General features: G+C 44.2%; 1 protein-coding gene across 1 annotated transcript in view; it reads left to right on the plus strand.

Annotated features, from left to right (window-relative positions):
• slco1e1 (solute carrier organic anion transporter family, member 1E1) overlaps nucleotides 1-21,931 on the plus strand; it is a 58,761-nt gene that overhangs the window by 11,848 nt on the left and 24,982 nt on the right. Inside the window, exons 4-8 of the mRNA XM_066705610.1 lie at nucleotides 292-433; nucleotides 6,870-7,002; nucleotides 18,449-18,570; nucleotides 18,866-19,012; nucleotides 20,336-20,434. Of these exons, the coding sequence (XP_066561707.1) occupies nucleotides 292-433; nucleotides 6,870-7,002; nucleotides 18,449-18,570; nucleotides 18,866-19,012; nucleotides 20,336-20,434 (643 nt within the window). The remainder of the gene's footprint in view (nucleotides 1-291; nucleotides 434-6,869; nucleotides 7,003-18,448; nucleotides 18,571-18,865; nucleotides 19,013-20,335; nucleotides 20,435-21,931) is intronic.

Consider the following 21,931-nt stretch of genomic DNA (forward strand, 5'->3'; position numbering starts at 1 on the left):
CAAATAACCAGCTGCAAAGTGAAGAAGTTTGGGAACTACTGTTTAAGAGGTCATCTGTATTGCTTTTAATCGAAATACAATTAATCCAACTATGACATTTTACAGTATACATTTTATCTGGCACAGGAAAAGCATAGCTGAGTCATGTATCAAGTAGAAACAAGAATCAAATTCATAGATGGAGCATGCAATTCTGATCAGACATCTCTTGCAAACACACATATTTTACAGTGAAACATCCTGTTTGTTCAAAATAGATACTTCTAATTGTGAATCTCCTTCTTTCTGCAGATGTTTATTGTGGCGCTGTCCTTTGCCTATTTCTCAAAGGCACTGTCAGGAACATACATGAAGAGCTCAATCACCCAGATAGAGAGGAGGTTTGACCTCCCCAGCTACTTCATTGGTTTCATTGATGGAAGTTTTGAAATGGGTAAAGTGCTGTTGTTATTATGCTTATTATTACATTTTAATAGGTCTGTTCCCTTTGCTTTATAATGAGAATTAACTCTGACTTGAATAAAAAGAACAGTGACAGTAAGTCTAGCACAAGCATAATTCAGACAAGCAAATAAACTTTGCCAATAAGTTTGAACCTTCATGAAAACCCATGAGGTTGTTTTAATTTCCAGCTCTTGTCATTGTGGCATGCACAGTACATTAAACTCAGATACATATATGTATATTTAGGCCCATGAGTTCGATTAAACGATAGGTTGCGAATGCAACCCCAGTTATCTGAAAAAGGAAGCACTGCCCAAGGGGGAGGGGTTTCTGCCCACTTCCGTAGGAACCGATCGAAAATGTCACTCTATCAAAGCTGCCATTAGTCCCTGTGCACGTCACTAAGAACAGGTCCCTTCCCACTTTCTGTTCTATAAAACATAACGTCAGCGCAGGCTTGTCCTCTTTTGCCAGGAGCTAGGACTCCTGCGCGACCTTGCAACCCTTGGGAAGTGCTTGCTTTTTCATATAACTGGGGTTGCATTCACAACCTATCATTATCTTTCAAGTCAGAAGCACTATCCAAGGGGGAGGGGATACTGTATAACAAAACCATTGCAAGGGAGGAGGCAGTGAGCTAATAAGGGAACCTGCCCCAAGGTGACCGCTAGGGGGCCTCGGCAACACAACTCCAGACAGTAATCTCAGTAATCTCACACCTGAGCCGCCCAGGAACGAGGACCGCAGTCACGTTCTTACCGGGAACTGTCTAGAATCAACATATACAAAGTGGGGCTACAGAGGTCAACTCTTACGCCCTCCACGTACAATAGCAAGGCCAGCTGCTCTACTAGTGCAACTAGGAGCAAGGCCGTAATCCACTTGCACAATATCTTTCACAGGCAATTAAGCAACTTGTGCATCCTCCGCGCATTATCATGGCATTGGACCCCTGATCCAATAGGAGTGGTGGAAGGTCCCATCACATCCAACCTGTAGAACCAGCCAAATGTAAGCGGTGAAGCCCAAGCTGCAACCACACAAATATCTGCCAAGGGGGCGCCTTGAGAAAGGGCCCACAATGTGGCAACCCCTTGAGTTGAGTGGGCCACCAGGTGTTCAGTCACCGGGGTCCCAGTGGACTGGTAGGCCATGGTAATACTGTCCACAATCCAATGTGAGAGGCGCTGCTTTGAAAGCACCGGCACTGTGTCCACACTCCATAAGACACAAATAATTGGTATGAGCACCAAATGTACTTATTGCGATAGCACTTTCAGGAGGAATGCAGGGTCAAGCCGTAGCGTGACCCTGAAGCCATCTCCTGCAAAACGGACACATGATGGGTGTATGGACAGGGCGTGTAACTCACTCACGCGTTTTGCAGATGTGATTGCCAGTAAGTGACACTAGCTTCAGCTCAGCTGAGTTCAGTGGCTGAAATGGGGCTTGGAAAAGTGAGTCCAGCCCTACATCAAGGCACGATGCGGGCAGTGAAGGAGTGAGAGGGGGCTGCAGCTGTCAAGATCCCTTTACGAACTGCAAAGCCAAGAAATGAGACCCAGGGGGCTTGCCATCAATCCGGACATGACATGCGGAGAGGTACTATTTGACCGTGAACGGGGACTTGCCCTGGTCCAACAACTCTTGTAGCAATTGTAATATGACCCCAATAGGGAAATTAATTGGGTCTCGGATGGAGAACCATAGTGGGCAGTGTGTGAATTCTGCCGAGGCAAAGAGATCCACTTCCGCCCTGTTGAACCGGCTCCACAATTGCTGTACCACAAGTGGGTGAAGGTGCCATTCCGAAACCTGGGGGCCTCCCCGAGAGAGGAGGTCCGCCGCTGTGTTGGACAGGCCTGGGAGGTGAACTGCTCTGATGTAGCGGAACCATGGCTGCACCCACAGAAGCAGACGGCCTGCTAGACAGTACAGTCTGCATGACCGGAGACCTTCTTGTATGGGAAGTATGGGGAACAGAATCCCTTATGCTGCCCCGGAGGGGGCACTTCGCAGATTGCTCGCTTCTCCAGGAGTGTGGTGATTTCAACGCAAAGCACCGCACACTGCAATGGGTCCCTCACTCGTCTCCACACAACTCCTCAGAATGGGGGTGGATGTGTTTGAAACTGTAGGGAGTGGCCAACTGATATAATTTGGAGTTGCCAATTAGAGAGTTGATGGGGGGTGTAAGGTTGGGCCAGAGGCTGCTGGAACGCCTCAGGGACGGGGCTCGTGTGGTGGAGGAGGTGGGGTCGGGCCAGGCCTCCTCCTACCAGGAGCTGCTGTGGGCTGCTGGGGCCAGGGCGGCGAGCCTGGTGGGGCACCTGCCTGACAGTGAGACATTGGCGGAGATCGACAGGAGGGCGGGGCTATTGCCTGGGACTTGGAGCTGCAATCGGGGGGCTTCCCGTGAGAGCATCCCCTCCACAGAGATGCCAAAATTGAAGCCCGTCGAAATGGGGGCGCCCATGAGGTGGGTCCTCTCCGCCTCAGGAACCCATCGTGCCTGTGACAGCCAGAGTTGGCGGCATGCCACCACAATGGCTTCCAGGGATCCCTTGCCCCATGACGTATCACCGTCACCAGTTGGTCGGCCGCCGCCGCTATCTCCGAGATAGGGGGCGGGGTTGGTGATGCGCCATCGTGCTCCAAGGACCCTTCCAACTGGGCCAAATACAGGGCCAGAAGGCTCTCTGTGTTTATGAGGCGGGCCGCTTGGGCTCCTGCTTCATACACCCTTCGGAGCAGTGTCTCCGTGATGCAACACTGCATGTTGGGGCAGGCCAGGTCACGTGGCTCCACAGACAGTGAAGGTAGGGAGACAAGCGTGGCTATGGTGGCATTAACACTTGGGAAATTCACCAAGCCCGCTTCTGCCGCGCACTGGGTCCTGGCATAAGCCTCCCCTCTCCTGGCTAGGGCGAGGGCTGTTGACAGATGGTCCCAGGTGGCCCTCAGTTCTTCCAAGAGGTCAGGAAGCAGTGAGAGGGCCCATGTGGGCCCCTGCAAGGGCTAACCTCTCACGAACCTGGAGCGCAGCGGGGCAGGATCAGAGGGCCAGGGTAGCTGGAGACATTCCACAGCCCTCTGAATCACCGCCCAGAAGTCCCAATCCTGTCCCGTAGGAGCAGGAGGGATGTCCTCACTCAACAGAGGAGGAGGGGTGGGTGAGACCAGCTCCTCCTCCATGAGCTCCGCCTCCCAAGGTGGTCTGTCTACTGCTCTCATCAGCAGATAGACTCCCCTCAGACTCCAGCGGCGTGGTGTGAACCAGTGTTGGAGTGTCCTTGTGTTGGGGGGGGGGGTGGCACCTGTTGTGCTGCCTGTGCTGCTTTCGTGGCCAGTAGAGCAAAAATTTGGTCCAACCTGCTGTTCAGGGCATGGATGACCTCATCGCGCTCCCTGTCCATGGGCACGTATGGCAGGTGCGGTAGCAGCAGCCGGTGCAGCAGCGGGAGGCGCGGCTGTCTCCAGCACTACAACCCTGGAGGAGGAGACAGAGGGGCTCAGGGAGAGATCCAGCGACACTGAACCACCACAGTCACTCGCTGGAGTGGGAGATTGTCGGGCACGGCCAAATCGCACCCACTGTCGGTGCCCAGATGACGGGGCATAGGACCTCCCCACTCCAGGCGGGCAAGGTGCGTCGGTCGCAAGTGGTGTAATGGTGGGGGCGAGAGGAGCTCATCGCCGAGTGCACACGCACGTGACCAGGGAAGCGTGCAGCGGGGGGGTGCCAGTCAGTGTTTGCACCAGGGGGCACACAACAACTGAAACACCGCCACGACAAGTGGAGTGCGTAACGGGTTCACCACTGTAAGTGTGTCTCCACCCGGCAATGTTTACTGTGACACAAACCAGACGCAACCTTGTTGTTGCCGGACAGAACACTGTGTATGCCAAGCACCAGGTCCTGGATACAAGTTCCACGTAGTCCTGTAGGCTTAACCACATCGTGTGTGACACTGGGTGACACGTGGTCCAGGGTCCAAGGGAGCCGAGGGTAGTAGACCACTAGCTGTAGCGGGATAAAAAAAACGAGGCCTGCACACACAGACGAGGAGGCTTAGCAGAACTCATTCTCAACGGACTGAGAGATCTGTAGTGAGGGTGCAAGCCGGTGGAGGAGACCCTCATGTGGGTGAGATCTCTTATGATACACTAATGCTCAGGCCAGGCAGCCGGGCCTCGGATTTTACTGCCGCTGCTAGCGCTTCTGCTGTGAAGGAAAAAGCCCTGTGGACAAAAAACCAACACAGCAAGCAGTTGGAATGTACTGTATACAGTGAGGGAAAAAAGTATTTGATCCCCTGCTGATTTTGTACGTTTGCCCACTGACAAAGAAATGATCAGTCTATAATTTTAATGGTAGGTGTATTTTAACAGTGAGAGACAGAATAACAACAAAAAAATCCAGAAAAACGCATTTCAAAAAAGTTATAAATTTATTTGCATGTTAATGAAGGAAATAAGTATTTGACCCCTTTGACTTAGTACTTGGTGGCAAAACCCTTGTTGGCAATCACAGAGGTCAGACGTTTCTTGTAGTTGGCCACCAGGTTTGCACACATCTCAGGAGGGATTTTGTCCCACTCCTCTTTGCAGATCCTCTCCAAGTCATTAAGGTTTCGAGGCTGACGTTTGGCAACTCGAACCTTCAGCTCCCTCCACAGATTTTCTATGGGATTATGGTCTGGAGACTGGCTAGGACACTCCAGGACCTTAATGTGCTTCTTCTTGAGCCACTCCTTTGTTGCCTTGGCTGTGTGTTTTTGGGTCATTGTCATGCTGGAATACCCATCCACGACCCATTTTCAATGCCCTGGCTGAGGGAAGGAGGTTCTCACCCAAGATTTGACGGTACATGGCCCCGTCCATCGTCCCTTTGATGCGGTGCAGTTGTCCTGTCCCCTTAGCAGAAAAACACCCCAAAGCATAATGTTTCCACCTCCATGTTTGACGGTGGGGATGGTGTTCTTGGGGTCATTCCTCCTCCTCCAAACACGGCGAGTTGAGTTGATGCCAAAGAGCTCGATTTTGGTCTCATCTGACCACAACACTTTCACCCAGTTCTCCTCTGAATCATTCAGATGTTCATTGGCAAACTTCAGACGGGCCTGTACATGTGCTTTCTTGAGCAGGGGGACCTTGCGGGCACTGCAGGATTTCAGTCCTTTACGGCGTAGTGTGTTACCAATTGTTTTCTTGGTGACTATGGTCCCAGCTGCCTTGAGATCATTAACAAGATCCTCCCGTGTAGTTCTGGGCTGATTCCTCACTGTTCTCATGATCATTGAAACTCCCCGAGGTGAGATCTTGCATGGAGCCCCAGACCGAGGGAGACTGACAGTTATTTTGTGTTTCTTCCATTTGCGAATAATCGCACCAACTGTCACCTTCTCACCAAGCTGCTTGGCGATGGTCTTGTAGCCCATTCCATCCTTTTGTAGGTCTACAATCTTGTCCCTGACATCCTTGGACAGCTCTTTGGTCTTGGCCATGGTGGAGAGTTTGGAATCTGATTGATTGATTGCTTCTGTGGACAGGTGTCTTTTATACAGGTAACGAGCTGAGATTAGGAGCGCTCCCTTTAAGAGAGTGCTCCTAATCTCAGCTTGTTACCTGTATAAAAGACACCTGGGAGCCAGAAATCTTGCTGATTGTTAGGGGATCAAATTCTTATTTCCCTCATTAACATGCAAATCAATTTATAACTTTTTTGAAATGCGTTTTTCTGGATTTTTTTGTTGTTATTCTGTCTCTCACTGTTAAAATACACCTACCATTAAAATTATAGACTGATAATTTCTTTGTCCGTGGGCAAACATACAAAATCAGCAGGGGATCAAATACTTTTTTCCCTCACTGTAAGGCACTATATTGCACTAAACACTACTATTATGTTTAAAGTGTTCTATTTGTAATTGAAACTGAAACTGAAAGCGCAGTCAGAGCCCCGGTGCACGGACGGAACAGAATTGGATTACCTATCAATAATAACTAATACAACAACAAATAGAGACATACACACAAGTAAAATAGTGGTGAACAACACAGCCGTGAAGCCAACCAACCGATTCATAATTGTTAAATAACAATAAAGGGTCTAATGCACAGACAAGACACAGAGAGCTCACATTCTCTTGTCCAGCGAAATGGCAAAAGAGGACAAACCTGCACTGATATCACGTTTTATAGAACAGGAATTGGGAAGGGACCTGTTCTGAGTGACGAGCAGGGGCAGCTTTAATAGGTTCCTACAGAAGTGTGCAGAAACCCCTCCCCCTTGGGCAGTGCTTCTGACTCATGATTTGGAGGAATATTATTTATTACTCATTGAATATCAGGTTAACATGAGGCTGAGGGTGCTGCACATCAGAATAAAGGATTTTACATTAATGGTATTTTCATTCCTGTAGGAAATTTGATGTTTCTGGTTGTTGTGAGTCATTTTGGTGCCAAACTGCACAGACCCCAGCTGATTGGGGCTGGGTGCGTGCTGATGGCGATAGGCTCAGTGCTAACTGGACTGCCACATTTCTTCATGGGACCGTAAGAGCCTACATCCTATCCACTGTTTCTCAGCTCCAATTCTAGGGGACCCCCACTGGTCAAGGTTTTTGATTTAACCACTCATTTATTTTAAAAGCCACACTGCATTTAAAACATTTCAAAAAAGTTAATTAAAAATAAAAACCTGAAAAATCTTCACTACTTAAACCCCTTTACCATGACACTACTCTCAGATGCAACCAATTGTCTTTAGAATTTACACAATACGTTGAATGTGTTCAATAACAGTGGTTCACATGATTTCAGTTTCAGTGCCACAGTTGTGCAGTGCAATCAATGCAAAGATACTAACATGAAGACATGACATAAGGAGCTTTCAGTACAACTCCGGGATAAGGTTGTAGAAAGCCACAGATCAGGGAAGGGGTATGAAAAGTTTTGAAAGGCATTTCACTGGGATGGAGATTTACCTTTCAGCAGTATATGACCCCAAGAACTCAGCCAAAGCAACAGTGGAGTGGGAAATGAATGTCCTAGAATGGCCCAGTCAAAGCCATAATGCTTTGCATTTAGACCAAGAGGTTTTAGTTTTGTCAGATCATAAAATGTTGGCTACAGAATCCCCAGATTTTTTTGTTTGTATTTTTTGCAAACTGGAATTCAAGGTGGGCTTTCAAGGTGTACATATAACAATTTGTGAAGTGCTTGGGATATTGTTGACACATACACACATTGACCAGTCTTGGCCATTGGCCTGTAGCTCTGGCAAAGAACATAAGAACATACAAACAAGAGGCCATAACTGCCCAGAACTGTACACTATTCCAGATGAGGTTTAACTAGTGCATTGTACAGTCTTAACATTACTTCCCTTGTTTTAAATTCTACACTTCTGACAATATACCCTAGCATTCTGTTTGCCTTTTTTATTGATTCCCCAGGTGTCAGCCCACAACTGAATATTATCTAAGTCCCTTTGAATAATCTTTGCTGCCGAGATTGTATCTGCTGAGCCACATATTTTAGTCTAATCTGCTGAACTCCACTAACAACCTCACTCCAGTTAGAAGCAACTCCTCTTATCAACACCCTCTGTTTCTTATACATCAACCAATCCATCTACTTACATTACCCTGAATACCTACAACTTCCAATTTTTGAATCAGTCTTTAGTGTGGAACCATAGCTTTCTTAAAATCTAAGAATATTATATCATATGCTTTCACGTGATCTACAGCTGCAGTTGCATGTTAAAAAAACTCCAATAAATTAGTAAAACATAATCTGCCTTGTCTAAACCCATGTTGACTATCTCCAAGAATATGGTTTTCATTAAGACGCTCCTCTATTTTCTGTATAATCACTTTTTCCAAAATGTTACAAGTAATGCAGGTGACACAGATTGGTCTGTAATTCCCTGGTTCAGTGTTTTCCCCTTTCTTGTGGATTGGTATGACATTTGCAGTCAGTTGGCACATCCCCTATTCTACGTGTCATTTGGAATATTTTAGTTAGCAGTCTATTATACAATATTTAATGTTAAGTACTGTTAGATATATACCATCTGGCCCAGATGATTTGTTTGTTTTTAATTCTGATAATCCCTTTAGTACCTCCTATTAATTTATCTCTCTTAGGGTTTAGTTAACTAACCTTTGGCATGTTATCTGATTTTTCTTTTGTAAACACCTCTGTAAAATACTCATTTAGAATATTTGCACATCTTGTTCGTTTTCTAAGTTTTAGCTCCAAGAGTTGGAGCTTTCCTGATCCCTTTCTTAAGAACTCTTTACAGTTCTATATATTATTTGTATTTTGTTTTGTCTCTATTGTATGCACTATACACTATGCACTATTTGCACAATTCTATTAAACCATGTTTTTGGTCCTCCCTAGCTTTTAGTAGTATAATATTATTATTATTATTATTATTATTATTATTATTATTATTATTATTATTATTATTATTATTTTTGTCATTTAGCTGACGCTCTTATCCAGGGTGACTTACATTTGTACCCATTTATACAGCTGGGTTTTTTATTGGAGCAATCTAAGTGAAGTACCTTGCTCAGGGGTACAACAGCACTGCCCCACCCAGGATTTGAACCCACCTAACCACTACTCCACAGTGCTGTATATTCTGGTTGTGGCTGTAGGAGACGGTTAGTCTCTCAGCTTCCTGGGATCAACCTCTGCTGCGCTCCACCCTCTGTGTGTGCAGTCTCGGTTCTAGGCCCCACTTCGACTGGTGGCCTATTACCCAGCATCACCCGGTGTCCCAGGAAAAACATGGCACACATGGTGTGGTTAAACCTACGGGCCTACGCGGTGCTTGTATCCCATACTCCGTTGTCTGGATACACAGTGTCCTGTCCAGCAGCGAGGTTTTGGTGTGGTTTTGTTGTGAAGTTGTCCCCATGTTTAACCAAGCCGAGTGGGGCCCCCATTACAACGGACAGTTACGCTAGGCACTACACTTGCCGCGGCAGCGTCCCAGTTACTGTGTGCCCCCTGGTACTCGCCCTGACCTGCTGTGCCTGCTGCTACAATTGTGGCTGCAGCAGTGCGACAAGGGAGACCGACAGAGCGACGCCCATGGGCCCCCTCAGCAGACAAGGCAGCACAAACAGCAGCCCAAAGCCCCCCACTTCACGAGTCTCTATTACCAGCCCACATGCCGTTGGACTCCGGACAAGGGCAGCAGACAGATGAAGCGGCCTGGGTGGACTTCCCCCAAGTGAACTCCACCATTGCCTCGCTGGTGTCTGTGGAGTCACGTGTTACTGAGACCCTGCTCCATAGGGTCTACGAGGCTGGAGCCCAAGTGGCTCGCCTTCGTAACACCAAAAGCCTGCTGGCCCTTTACCTGGCTCAGTTGGCTGAGGCCCCGGACACAGCCACGGCATCACAGGCAACCACCCCCTATCGTGGAGATAGCTGCGGTGGCCGACCTACAGGTCAACGTGATGCATCACAATGCAAGGGCAACTGGGCACTCATGGATGCAGGGGTTTCTCTAGTACCCCATCCTGGGCCTGCTCAAGCTCTGGGCCTGGTCTCTGAGCAGGATCGCAAGATGATGAGGCATTGCTACATCATGGGACCTTTTTCAAGGTGCCCCCTTGGCAGACATATATTCGACTGCAGCCTAGGCTTTGCCACTCACGTTTGTCCAGTTCTACAGGTTGAACGTTATGGGCCTAGTCCCTTCCAATGGGAACCTGGTGTTTGCTTCAGTCAAGCCCCAGTACCCTGTGGGCTCTGGCTCCTGGTTTCTATTCCCAGTCTGCCCCTGTTAGCACATCCTGGATGGAGTTATTTGAACCATGTTTTCCCTTCCTACCGGACTATGCCTTCCAGTCAAGTACCCACGGGAGCTGCTCCTGGACTTGCTGACTGCCTTGTTCATGTGTTCCCAGGTTCTGTCACTCGGCCTCCAGGTACATAGCCTTAAAAGGCTGCCCTGTATATAGTTTGTTTATCATTGCTTTGTGTTGCGGCGGTGCATGCATCTTGCCTTACCCAGCTATGTATATACTATGTGTAGACAGCAAGACTGTGGCTTCATCCTAGCTTGGCTGGTAGACTGGAGTGCTACTGCCGCTGTTCCCAGCCAATGACACTTGAACTGTGCTCGCTGCCTCGCTATGTATATAGTTCCTTGGTCAGCAGGTCTGTGGCACATTCTGTCTTGCGTGCCATGGAGCAGGGGACCGCTGCTGCTGTCCTCAGTGGAGAGCACATGAGCTGGCTCTCGTGTCCCGCTGTGTACATAACTTGTTTCTAAAACAGTAAGAGCTGCTGTTGCCCTGTGTTAGCTGTGCTAATCAGCAGGTGTCAACTGCTGCTTTGTTACGCAGGAGGTGCATGAGCTGGCTCCTGGTGTATATAGTGTATATAGTTCCCGGTATATATAGTTAGTTTGGAACAACATTGTAGAGCTTGTTGTGGCCTGGCTCCTAGTTACTAGTAGAGTAAGTGGCAACTGCTCCTGTGATCGTGCAGAAGGTGCATGAACTCCTTCCTGTATATGGCTTCCTGTGAATTCAAAACACAGTAAACTCCTTCCGGTGATTACTACAGACCCATCTTTTTAGACTCTACTCATTTATTCTCCTGTAAAATTGCACTTATACAATGTTTTGTCGTACTCGTGCCTTTGCATTACTTGCACTTGTATTGTTTATTTTGATATCCCCTATGCTCCCTTTCCCTTACCTCTTAACTTTGACTTAACATCTTGTCTGCACTTATCAGCTTTTCCATTCTAGGATGCCTTATATATTGTTTACTGTATATCTCGTATACATGTGTGTAAATTGTGAATTTGTAAAATGTATTATGCCTTGAATTGCTTTGTATTATTGCAATTTGTATTGCACTTATATTTTGTAAGTTGCCCTGGACAAGGGTATCTGCTAAGCAATAAATAAATATAATATTATTATTATTATTATTATTATTATTATTATTATTATTATTATTATTAATAATAATAATAATAATAATAATAATAATAATAAATATAGCTGCAAGCAGCAATGCAGGGGATGTGGCATGTGTACAAAATTCCACATCCAACGTACCTGCAGTTTCAGAGAAGAAGACATTTGAAAATTGTCCAAAATGTGTCATTTAAATCAATCTGGCCACCAGCCAAGGTGACATATGGATTCCATATTGCATATGGCATCGCTCTACACAGCTGTGTATCACTGTATGAAGTGTATTGTTTGTATAAGCTTTTGAAAATAACGGCAGAAAAATTATAATAATAATACTAATAAAATCTATTCGTTGCAGGCAACTATTGAGGCTTCCAGGTGATTCCAATCAAGAAATGTATGGTTTCAGACTCCTAATAATATAAATCAGATGAAGGCAAATTTTGACAAAATTGGCAGAGTTTTCATGATCAAGTTCCCCCTCTCGTGGTCAAATATGTTAAAGTACAAGCCAGTATTAATCTCAAAAATCAACTACCCTGATTTGATTTCAAGATATATTTTTGTATTAAATTAGTTATAATATAAATAGCTCTGGTTGTCACGGGTACCTCGGGTACGGGAACAGTGGACCCAATTGCGGAGCGCGGAAGGGTGGTTGAACAGGCGTAGGTCGGGTGCTGGCAGATCAGGGCAAGAAAGGCAAGGCAGAGTTGTGGTCGAGGTCACAGGCGAGGGTCATGGGATCAGGCAAACAGAGTAACAAGGGAGAAACGGACTCGTGGTCGGGAATTCGGGCAAGGGTTCGAAAATACTAAGGCTAGACAGGGCTCAAGGAGAAATGCTCAGAATTGTAGTGTGAACTAACAAAACTTCACCCAGATTGAGGGAAGTAATGGGATTATAAACGGAACAGTGAACTAGGTTGGGAGGTGCAGGGCAAATGGGAGCAGCGTGTGAGAGAACAAGTACATGAGGGTTTCCGGAATGTAAATGGAATGATTGAAGCTGAGAGAAGTGACTGACTGTGACAAGGTAATGACGACATCTAGCGGGGATGTAGTGTAAGTGCTAGGTAGTTGTGACACTGGTATCATAATAAATGAGTCTCGTTTGTGTACATCAATCTAAAAACTTGTATAGCTTAGAACTGGTCTAGACTTAAACATATGTGCAGAGTTTCATGTGTGTACTCATTTCCAGTGTGCAGGAAATGTGTTTGAAGCAGCGCATACTTTTTTTTTCCTTGGCCCACAGCACCCATGTTTTTCCCATGTGTAATTATAGTGGACATTTTTGTTACCTGCATGTATTACCTTGCACTTGTCCACATTGAACTTCATCTGCCAGATGTCGGCCCACAACTGAATATCATCTAAGTCCCTCTGAATAGCCTGAACTGACAAGATTGTATCTGCCGAGTCACCTATTTTTGTATCATCTGCAAATTTGACAAGTTTGCTAACTATCCCAGAGTCCAATATAGATTCGAAAAAGCAAAGGCTCTAGTAATGATCCCTGTGGAACTCCACTAACAACCTCACTGTTAGATGCAACTTCTGTAATCGACACCCTCTGTTTCCTAGACATCAGCCAATTCATAATCCATCTACTTACATTACCCTGAACGCCTACAGCTTCCAATTTGAAGATCAGTCTTTGGTGTGGAACCTTATCAAAAGCTTTTTGAAAATCTAAGTATATCATATCATATGCTTTCACCTGATCTACAGCTGCAGTTGCATGTTCAAAAAATTCTAATAAATTAGTAAGACATGATCTGCCTCGTCTAAACCCATGTTGACTATCTCCAAGAATATGATTTTCATTAAGATGCTCCTCTATTTTCTGTCTAATCATTTTTTCCAACATTTTACAAGTGATGCAGGTGAGACTGATTGGTCTGTAATTTCCTGGCTCAGTGTTGTCCCCTTTCTTGTGGATTGGCATGACATTTACTGTCTTTCAGTCAGTTGGCACATCCCCTGTTCTAAGTGTCATTTGGAATATTTGAGTTAGCGGCCTATTTGAGCTTTAAGTAACCTTTGTCTAGCTGCCACCAATTCATACCAAGCAGGCCCCACCAAACACTTAACATAATTCATGTTATTCATTGAGAAAGGAAAAGTTAAAACAAATGAGGAATGCTAAGACTGTCTAAAACTAGGAACACAACAAGGTGGCTGCCTCTCACCAAAGTAAGCATTGGCTCCTTGGTAGCTTCTATGACCAGTCTTATTGCTTGGTCATCCAGGTTGAAGGGACAGTCTGATCTAGGCAGGGTCTTGGTCATGTCAAACACCTTCCACTTCTTAATTATTATTATTATTATTATTATTATTATTATTATTATTATTATTATTATTATTATTATTTCTTGGCAGATGCCCTTATCCAGGGCGACTTACAACAAAAACAAAGTGCAAAAATACAGTTAAGTAAAAGGCATCAATCATTACAAATTCAATTTAACTAAAACATAGCAATTCAAAATATAAAATACATTTTATAAATTCCAATTTACAATTTACACAGGCAAGTACAGTAAGTGAGGTCCTACATCCTGGATGGTAAAAGCTAAGTGCTGTCAAGATATAGGGTCACAGTCAAGGGTTGCGGGAAAGGGAGCAAGGAGGAAAACACATCGGAGACACAAGAAGCATAATAAAACTGTGCTATCTAGTGAGGATAAAAGGACTAATATTACAAGTACTGACAGAAAAGATGCATCTTGAGTAAGTGCCGGAATGAGGTCAAGGACTCTGCTGTTTTGACTTCGGTGGGCAGGTCGTTCCACCATTTAGGGGCCAGGGATGAGAAGGAGCGGCTCTGGAGGAAGGGGAGTGGAGAGGAGGTAGAGTTAGTCTTCTGGCGCTGGAGGAGCGCAGTGGTCTGGAGGGGATGTATGGAGAGACGAGGGTCTGAAGGTAGCTTGGTGCAGTGTGGTCGAGACAGCGGTAGGTGAGGGTCAAAGTCTTGAACTGAATGCGTGCCGGTATTGGGAGCCAGTGGAGGAAGCGGAGCAGTGGAGTTCTGGATGAGCTGGAGTGGGCAGGTAGTAGATGCAGGCTGGCCGGCCAGGAGGGAGTTGTAGTAGTCCAGGCGGGAGAGGACCAGTGACTGGACGAGCAGCTGAGTCGAGTAGTCGGTGAGGAAGGGACGGATCCGGCTTATGTTGCTCAGGAAGAATCTACAGGTGCGTGTCAGCGTGGTGATGTGCTGGGTGTAGGATCGAGGGTGACTCCTAGATTTTTAGCGGAAGAAGAAGGAGAGAGTGTGGTGGATTCCAAGGGGATCAAGATGGAGAGATCAGCAGAAGGTGACGAAGAGTGGGGGAAAAACAAGAGATCCAATTTGGAGAGGTTGAGCTTGAGGTGGTGTGAGTGCATCCAGGCGGAAATAGCAGACAAGCAGGAAGAGATGCGAGAGGGGATGAGAGGGTCGGAAGCAGGAAAAGACAGGAAGATCTGGGCATCATCAGTGTAGAAGTGGTAGGAGAAACCATGAGATGCGATGAGGGGGCCCAGGGAGCGAGTGTAGAGAGAAAACAGGAGTGGGCCCAGGACGGAGTCTTGGGGAACGCCTGTGAGGAGAGGTTGGGGGGTGGATGATGAACCTCACCATGTCACTTGGTAGGACCGGTCGCTGAGGTAGGAGGAGAACCAGGTGAGAGCAGTGCCAGAGATTCCAAGGTCAGTGAGGCAGGAGAGGAGGATGGAGTGATCAACGGTGTCAAATGCTGTGGAGAGGTCAAGGAGGATGAGAATTGAGGAGAGGGAGGCCGCCCGAGCACAACTGAGGGAGTCAGTTACAGCCAGGAGAGCAGTCTCAGTGGAGTGAGCTGTGCGGAAGCCAGATTGCAGAGGATCAAGGAGTGAGTGTTGGGACAGAAAGTCAGAGAGCTGTCGGTGGACTGGCCGCTCAAGAGTCTTTGAGAGGACGGGGAGTAGGGAGACAGGGCAGTAGTTCTGAGGAGAGATGGCATCAAGGGTTGGTTTCTTGAGGAGTGGGATGACAGCAGCTTGTTTAAATGCAGAGGGGAAACAGCCAGAGAGGAGTGAGGAGTTGAGGAGTGAGGAGATAAAGGGGAGAAGATCAGGAGCAGTTGCTTGGAAGAGGCGAGAAGGGAGAGGGTCCAGGGCACACGTTGTAGGTTTGTGACGTAGGAGGAGAGCAGAAACTTCAGCATCTGAGAGAGGTGAGAATGAAGAAATGGAAGCTTGATCCGTGGGAGATTTGGGTGTGATAGAAGAGCAGGATGGAGTATTGAAGAGCCTGCGGATGTCTGCAATCTTGGAGGAGAAGAAGGAGGCGAAATCATCAGCAGTGAGAGATGAGGGAGGAGGAGGCGGGTGGGCAAGGAGGGAGGAGAAGGTGGAGTAGAGTTTGCAGGGGTTGTTGACAGTGGATTCGAAGAGTGATTGGAAGTAAGACTTCTTGGCTGAGGTGAGTGAGGAGGAGAATGTGGACAGTAGATAGCGGTAGAGTTCGAGGGCAGCTGGAAGTTTGGTCCTTTTCCACTTCTGTTTGGCAGCTTGCAGACTAGTTCGGATAGTGCAGCAGAGAGCCAAGGCTGAGGAGGGGAGGGACGGGCAGGATGAGACGTGAGAGGACAGAGATAGTCAAGGGAGGAGGTGAGGGAGGAGAAGAAAGAGGAGGTAGCACAGTTGACAGATAGATGGGAAAAACAGTCAATGGAAGGTAAGAGGGTGAGGGCAGTGGAGGCTAGGGTGGAGGGGGAGACAGAGTGGAGATTACGGCGGAAGGTGACAGAGGGAGTGGGTGGAGTGGGGAGGGAGGGGAGGGAAAGGGAGAAGGAAATTAAGTGGTGGTCCGATAAGTCCATGGGTGTCACGGAGAGTGTTGAAGGGGAGCAGCCTCTAGAGAAGAGGTGTTGGAGGTGGTTAAATACGACACCTGAAACTAATTAGGACAGAAACACCTGTGTTGCATTGAATGACACAAGGCTGGTCAGGATGGCCCTCCCTCCCACGCAGGACTGCTAATAGGACAATTAATGGCCGCTTAATCAGTGTCTTGATTGTGCTCCAAGGAATACTCAAGACCTTTGATATTTGTTATACCCTAATCTGTACCATTTAACAACTTTTTCCTGGAATTCTTTTGAAAGCTCCTTGTTGCTCATGGTTGAGACTTTGCTTTGAAATGCACTACCCAGTAGAGGGAGCCTATAGGAACTTTAAATCACTACACTGTAACACAGGTGGAGGCCACTTAACTCACTTATTTAGGATTGCTATTCCAAGTGAGATGGACACTTATGCAACCAAGCAATTTGAGTTTTTATTTTGAAATAGTTTTCTGCAAATTTCTAGATTTAGTTTTTTATTTACTTTCTAAAGGCATTGTTTATATATATATATATATACAGTGAGGGAAAAAAGTATTTGATCCCCTGCTGATTTTGTACGTTTGCCCACTGACAAAGAAATGATCAGTCTATAATTTTAATGGTAGGTGTATTTTAACAGTGAGAGACAGAATAACAACAAACAAATCCAGAAAAACGCATTTCAAAAAAGTTATAAATTGATTTGCATGTCAATGAGTGAAATAAGTATTTGACCCCTTCGACTTAGTACTTGGTAGCAAAACCCTTGTTGGCAATCACAGAGGTCAGACGTTTCTTGTAGTTGGCCACCAGGTTTGCACACATCTCAGGAGGGATTTTGTCCCACTCCTCTTTGTAGATCCTCTCCAAGTCATTAAGGTTTCGAGGCTGACGTTTGGCAACTCGAACCTTCAGCTCCCTCCACAGATTTTCTATGGGATTAAGGTCTGGAGACTGGCTAGGCCACTCCAGGACCTTAATGTGCTTCTTCTTGAGCCACTCCTTTGTTGCCTTGGCTGTGTGTTTTGGGTTATTGTCATGCTGGAATACCCATCCACAACCCATTTTCAATGCCCTGGCTGAGGGAAGGAGGTTCTAACCCAAGATCTGACGGTACATGGCCCCGTCCATTGTCCCTTTGATGCGGTACAGTTGTCCTGTCCCCTTAGCAGAAAAACACCCCCAAAGCATAATGTTTCCACCTCCATGTATGACGGTGGGGATGGTGTTCTTGGGGTCATTCCTCCTCCTCCAAACACGGCGAGTTGAGTTGATGCCAAAGAGCTCGATTTTGGTCTTATCTGACCACAACACTTTTACCCAGTTCTCCTCTGAATCATTCAGATGTTCATTGGCAAACTTCAGACGGGCCTGTACATGTGCTTTCTTGAGCAGGGGGGCCTTACGGGCACTGCAGGATTTCAGTCCTTCACGGCGTAGTGTGTTACCAATTGTTTTCTTGGTGACTATGGTCCCAGCTGCCTTGAGATCATTAACAAGATCCTCCTGTGTAGTTCTTGGCTGATTCCTCACCGTTCTCATAATCATTGAAACTCCACGAGGTGAGATCTTGCATGGAGCCCCAGACCGAGGGAGACTGACAGTTATTTTGTGTTTCTTCCATTTGCGAATAATCGCACCAACTGTTGTCACCTTCTCACCAAGCTGCTTGGCGATGGTCTTGTAGCCCATTCCATCCTTGTGTAGGTCTACAATCTTGTCCCTGACATCCTTGGACAGCTCTTTGGTCTTGGCCATGGTGGAGAGTTTGGAATCTGAGTGATTGATTGCTTCTGTGGACAGGTGTCTTTCATACAGGTAACGAGCTGAGATTAGGAGCTCTCCCTTTAAGAGAGTGCTCCTAATCTCAGCTCGTTACCTGTATAAAATACACCTGGGAGCCAGAAATCTTGCTGATTGATAGGGGATCAAATACTTTTTTCCCTCATTAACATGCAAATCAATTTATAACTTTTTTGAAATGCGTTTTTCTTGATTTGTTTGTTGTTATTCTGTCTCTCACTGTTAAAATACACCTACCATTAAAATTATAGAATGATCATTTCTTTGTCAGTGGGCAAACGTACAAAATCAGCAGGGGATCAAATACTTTTTTCCCTCACTGTGTATATATATATATATATATATATATAATTGTATTATAATTATAAACATTTCATTACAGCTACAAATACGAGACTGTGATCCAAGATGGTGAAAACAGCAGCATCTCCCCTTGTCTTCCATACCAAAACCAATCACTTACTCTAGAGATGTCAGAGGAAATGCCATCAGATGTCAGTGCAGGTATTGGCAATACCCTGATGCAGATTCTGTTCTTTCACATAAAATATACTATTGGGTTAAGTATTTTACATTTACATAATAAAAACTTTCAAATTTGAATACTTCTGATTAATTTTAAAAAAATTATTTTATGGTGTTCTGATATCAATATATGTTAACAAAGGATGAATAGCCTTTTCTCAGATTAAATGTTTATCATTTTCTCAGCTGGATGTTTCATTACATTTAATTTTTGCAAATGTACGCATATATGTAAATGTATTTCTTAGCTCCCAATTGCTGTTTGTCAATGCAGGGTGTAGAGCAGACACAGAATCCTCCATGTGGGTGTATGTGCTCTTTGGAAACGTGCTACGTGGAATCGGTGAGACACCAGTCACACCACTGGGGATATCCTACATTGATGATTTTGCAAAAGCAGAGAATTCTGCTTTCTACATTGGTATGTTTCTGTGCCACAGAAACACATGCACATGCCTCTAATTTAATTTAAATCTAAATGGAAACTGAATTCTGCATGTTCTAGTTCAATGATTATGAGGGATCCTTCTTGCTTAAAAGCGAGTTCATTGTTTTTAAAGATTTAGTTGTTTTTAAATCACAATTGTTTAGGGTTTTTGGTAGAGTTTTGTTATATTTTGTTGTCAAATACATTGACCGTTTTTGGGTTTAATTTAAAATGCATTAGACTTTTTTTGTTTGTTTTTTATTTTTTCCTTTTTAATTGTTTCTTTATTTTGTTTAATGCATTTTCAGTTATTTTCAATGTATTTGACTCCTTTGTTGGTGTGCAGTTTTTGCTTTTATCACGTTTTGTTTATTTGATTTGAGCACGTTTATTTTAAAGTGAATTGTTTTAGTTTTGTTAAAAATCACAAAGATTTTAAAAATTTTAAGTGATTTTAAGAATTGATATTTTAAATGATTTTAATCATAAGCATTAAAAATTGAATTGTTTTTATTTATGTAAAATGTGAAATACTTCAACCAAATAAACAGTATTAAAAGCGAGTTCACAATGTAACATCGCTTCTTGACACATACACATCACAATCAATATGATTAACATATTTGTCTGGCCTCACAACTAGTTTATATTGACCAAAACTGACTGCTACTCATGCAAATTAATGAGCTCACTGCCTTTGAGGTGTGGCTTTGTATTCGAGCAGGTGGATTAGCTATAGCTAAAAACCTATGAGATGAGAGATTTGGTGATAAATGTCAGTAGTTTACATACATTATGATTATTATTATGATTATGATTATTATTATTATTATTATTATTATTATTATTATTATTATTATACATTTCCATGGGGAATGTTAATGGTTTCCACAGTTAAATTTGAAATATACTTCTAAAAACAATGTGATTTGAGATTTGTATTTAATATTGATATTACTTTATTTTTAGGTAATTTGCACATCTATTGGTTATATATATGTATAATTTCATTAAAAAAGGTTTCCGTTGCAACATTGTTCTCTTTGTGTATGCAGCCTTTCTTTTTGGAGTGTGTGCAGCATCTTCATTTTGTGTATGCATGTTTTTTGGTTGGTTGTGTTTCTTGCACTTCAGGGCCACCATAATATAGAATTAAATCTAATGTCTAATGCAAATAAGTAAATACATACATGCATGCATACATACATAACATGTAGACTGAAACACAGACAACTGTACATTCACCAATCTCATCATCTATTTTAAGATAGCAGGTTTGTTATTTTTAAATAATATTGTCCTTATTTTATTTTACAGCTTGTCTACACACAATTACACTATTTGGCCCCATGTTTGGATTCTTGCTTGGCTCCCTGTGTGCCAGATTATATGTTGACATCGGATATGTGGATCTAGGTAAGATTATTTTGTATTTAAATGTGAAAAGGTAAAAATTTTTGTGCTTAATTTTCAAACTATTGCTGAATTTGGGGGAGGTCTCTACAAACCACACAATTTTGTAAAATGTATATTACACATGAAATTCAAAAGTTGATACAGCCATAATAAATTATTTGTAATGTGTTACATTCCAAATCTATCATTCTCAAATCTAACAGGACACTGCAGTGCAAAGGAAAATACTCTATACTGAGTACTTTAAATACACCAACAAGATAAATAGCCCATTATTTGTGACAACAATAGCTAGAGTCCCAGTTAAACCCAACTCTATAGTTGGAAGCTGTTACCAATCTGCAACTGCATGTGTCTTAGTTAGCCGAATACAAGTATAGCCCTTTCTTTCATGGCAGCATAAGTTTTCTATAAAATCTAATCCTGACCTCTTACATTTTCCTGTCATAAATGCAACTTTTAAAACTTTAAAATTGTAAACTTACCAACTAATGGTAGATGTCAAAATATAACATGGAGAGGGGCATACAATGAATTTGAAGGCATGTACAGCACCATCCAAAGTCTGCTTAAAGTAGGATGTCCTCCATAACTGAGCAGCCAGGTAAAGAGGCCAATGACAACTGTGAAAGACCTACACCGCTCCATGGCTGAGTTGGGAGAAACTGTCCATGTGTCAACAATAACACTAATACGCCACACATCTGGTCTGAAAGGAAGAGTGTCAAGAAGGAAGCCATTTCTCAAAAAAGCTCATCTAAAATCCCACTTGGAATTTGCTATTAGATTAGGCAAAATATTCAATGCAATTCAAAACTATTTGCAAAGTGTTATATCTGGCGTAAACCTAATACAGAACAATACCCAGGTAACACCATCCATACTATGAACCACGGTGGTGGCAGCATCATGTTATGAGGAAGTTCTGCATCGCCAGGGACTGGGAAGCTTTTCAGGGTACAGGGCAAAGTGGATGGAGCAAAATACTGGTAAATCCTTAAGGAAAACCTGCTTCAATCTGCAAAAGACCTACGACTTGGACGGAGATTCACCTTTCAGCAGGACAATGACTCCAAGCAGATAGCCAAAGCAACATTGGAGTGTCTTAAAAATATGAAACATGAATCTCCTAGAGTGTCCCAGTCAAAACCAGAACTTGAATCCAATTAAGAATCTGTGGCAAGATTTGAAGACTGCTGTTTACCAACAATCCTCATCCAACTTGACAAAGCTTGAACAATTTTGCCAAGAAGAATGGGCAAATATTAGACAATCCATCTGTGCAAACCTCATACAGACTTACCTCAAAATATTCATAGCTGTAATGCTTCTCTAACCAAGATATTTTTTTTTTTTCATTTTCATAATAGTAATTCTCTGGTCTGTTCAGACTGTTGAATATGTGTAGTAAATCAAAGGAAAGAATTCCCATTTAAATGCATCAACATTCCAGGTTATGTATATATATATTTTGCACATTTACAGCAGAACATGTTC

Source organism: Amia ocellicauda, chromosome 5, assembly GCF_036373705.1.
Source record: "Amia ocellicauda isolate fAmiCal2 chromosome 5, fAmiCal2.hap1, whole genome shotgun sequence".
Taxonomy (NCBI): Eukaryota; Metazoa; Chordata; class Actinopteri; order Amiiformes; family Amiidae; genus Amia; species Amia ocellicauda.